This window comes from Brassica napus, chromosome C8 (assembly GCF_020379485.1).
Source record: "Brassica napus cultivar Da-Ae chromosome C8, Da-Ae, whole genome shotgun sequence".
Taxonomy (NCBI): Eukaryota; Viridiplantae; Streptophyta; class Magnoliopsida; order Brassicales; family Brassicaceae; genus Brassica; species Brassica napus.
The window spans coordinates 40,358,210-40,360,528 of NC_063451.1; the positions used below are offsets into that span (position 1 = coordinate 40,358,210).

General features: G+C 39.9%; 1 protein-coding gene across 1 annotated transcript; it reads left to right on the forward strand.

Annotated features, from left to right (window-relative positions):
- The first annotated feature begins 507 nt into the window (after positions 1 to 507).
- On the forward strand, positions 508 to 1,951 carry LOC106412127. The gene has a single exon (XM_013853019.3). The coding sequence runs from the start codon at positions 877 to 879 to the stop codon at positions 1,690 to 1,692; it is 816 nt and encodes a 271-aa protein (XP_013708473.1). The 5' UTR covers positions 508 to 876; the 3' UTR covers positions 1,693 to 1,951.
- The last annotated feature ends 368 nt before the right edge of the window (positions 1,952 to 2,319 follow it).

Here is a 2,319-nt window from a genome sequence, read left to right on the forward strand (position 1 = left end):
CAACCCGATGAACGGGAAAACTAAACCGGAAAAGATTCCGGCAAACCATAAACCAAAATTTTCTCTCTTCTCTGTGTAAAGTTCTAGAGAGGGAACAGAGCAGAGAGAGAAAACTGTCCGGGACTTTTTCCCAGAAACAGAACCTAACATGTAATCAAGTATAATGGCGTTTGTTTTAAATAATGATTTCTTGTTATCAAACTGTTTAAATAATTATCATAAAATAATTAAATTTAAATTGTTTGTAATTAACAAAATGACAAATGTGTAACATTTTGGGATGATTAAATTGTAGAATCATTAACTTGTTGTAATCTTTTTATATAAAAAGTTCTGAATAATAGATCTTTTATAAATTTGGTAATTAATTTTAAAATTTGTATAATTTGTCATAAATCATGCAATTTTTTACTAAATTGATATAAATGCTAACTGACCTAAATACGTAATTGGTATACTTTTTTTTTCCGAGCAACACGTAATTGGTATGCAAATCGTAAAAAAATAGAGATAAATGTTGGACACGATGCTGATGATCTGTCTAAACGTTGTGCTTTACATTACAAAACTTCAATTAGCTTCATAAAATAAAATACTTTCAATCTCTGGACTCTTGATCCCGACAGAGAATGCATTCTCTCTCCTCCGAGCCATTTCTCTCTCTATCTCTATCTTAAAACAGAGAGATCTTCCTTATAAAAAGCCAAAACCTTTACCACCAGCCAGAGCTTCTGCTTCTTTCTTCTCCTTTACAGGTTGTCACATCACTATAACAGCGAAACTCTCGGCGATTAATTAAAAAAAAGTATCCGCTCATATCAATCTCCTCCCTCCGATCTCCAAAAACATCATCTTTCTCTCTTCTGTTCTCCTCCGATGAGGTGTAAAAGACACACCGTCGATCTCAGCAGCACCGCCGGCGTCTGCGCTTCTTGCCTCCGTGAACGTCTCCTCTCCCTCGCCGCTTCCGCCGCCGTCACAGAAGACCATAATCAATCGCGTAAATCTAATAATCTGATTTTCCCTCGCTCTGTTTCTCCTTACGTAGCCCGCAGAAAATCCGACGTCGGAGGAGGAGGAGGAAACCGCCGGTTCATCACCACTCCTCAGGTGGATACCGGATTCTCATGCAAGGACTTCGAATCGAACCGTTCCTCTAAACCGAGGAGCGGTAAAGCTTCGAGAATCTCCAGTCTGTTCAGAGCTAGATCTGACGATTTCGATTCCGATACCAAGTCTCGAGTTTCCTGCTCGTCCTCGTCCTCGTCACGGTCATGGATCTCGTCGTTTCTCTCCAAGAAGCAACCCACCGCGTGTTACATCGAGGACGTGATCTCCGCTCGTAGACCTCAGCGAGTGTACTGTCGAGGGATGTCGCCTGCGAGAGATACTGAAGCAGGAGAGGAGGAAAACGAGCCGAGAAGAACTCCGGCGATGAAAACTCCCGGGAGGAGGAATATTGCGGCGGGGATAGGGAGGAGCATTTCGGGGATGGGTTTCTGTTTGAGTCCGTTGGTGAGAGCTAGTCCTAACTGTCCGTTTAAACGGAAAATTAGATTCCCGTCGGAGTTTAACGGAAACGGCGGCGAGGTAACGGTGCCGGAAAAGCCGCATATTGCAGAAGCGGCGTCGTTTTGCGCGAATAGATCGAAGAAGCTTGTGGATATAGGTAGAGTTAATCACCGCCGTTGAGTTATTGGTGGGCAGGTTTGGTCAAATGTTTGACTTAGCGCCTTTAAGTGTGTACCTTTTTTTTTACAAAATCAAGCTTTTTATTTGGTGAATAATGAGATTGAAAATAGTTTAAAAGACGTTAGGGTTTCTTCACTTTTGTAGTATTATGTTTTAAAAAAAAAAAAAATTGTAGATGGAGCAAAGTCTCTGTTCTTGGGATGTTAGGAGAAGCAATGTATGTCATTATATTGTTCTTATGAAAAAATACTTTTCTTAAGTGTACAAATTATAAGACTATGATCATACCATTGATATTCTAGTACTGAAATTAGTTCATGATGTCATCTAATATTAATGTACTCAAACGTTATCGGATAATCGTGTTGCAAGCCTGATCCGATTAATCCATTTTTCTTAGGAGTTGACCAAAGATATAATCATATGTTTTATAGCATATCTGACTACGATTTGTCAAAACAGACAAAGTCCATTTCTAATTTATCTTCTGACTGTAAACTGCAGTATAATCCATACAACTGACCGAACCAGATCAAACCAGAGCTACATTCTTAGTAGTTCGTACCATATTGGGCTCCGGTGAGACCTGTACAAGAAATTATAGAACGGAACCAGGCAAGCTAGTCG

Excerpts from the sequence above, each read along its gene's own strand:
- LOC106412127 (XM_013853019.3), top strand. The coding sequence starts at position 877 with ATGAGGTGTAAAAGACACACCGTCGATCTCAGCAGCACCGCCGGCGTC.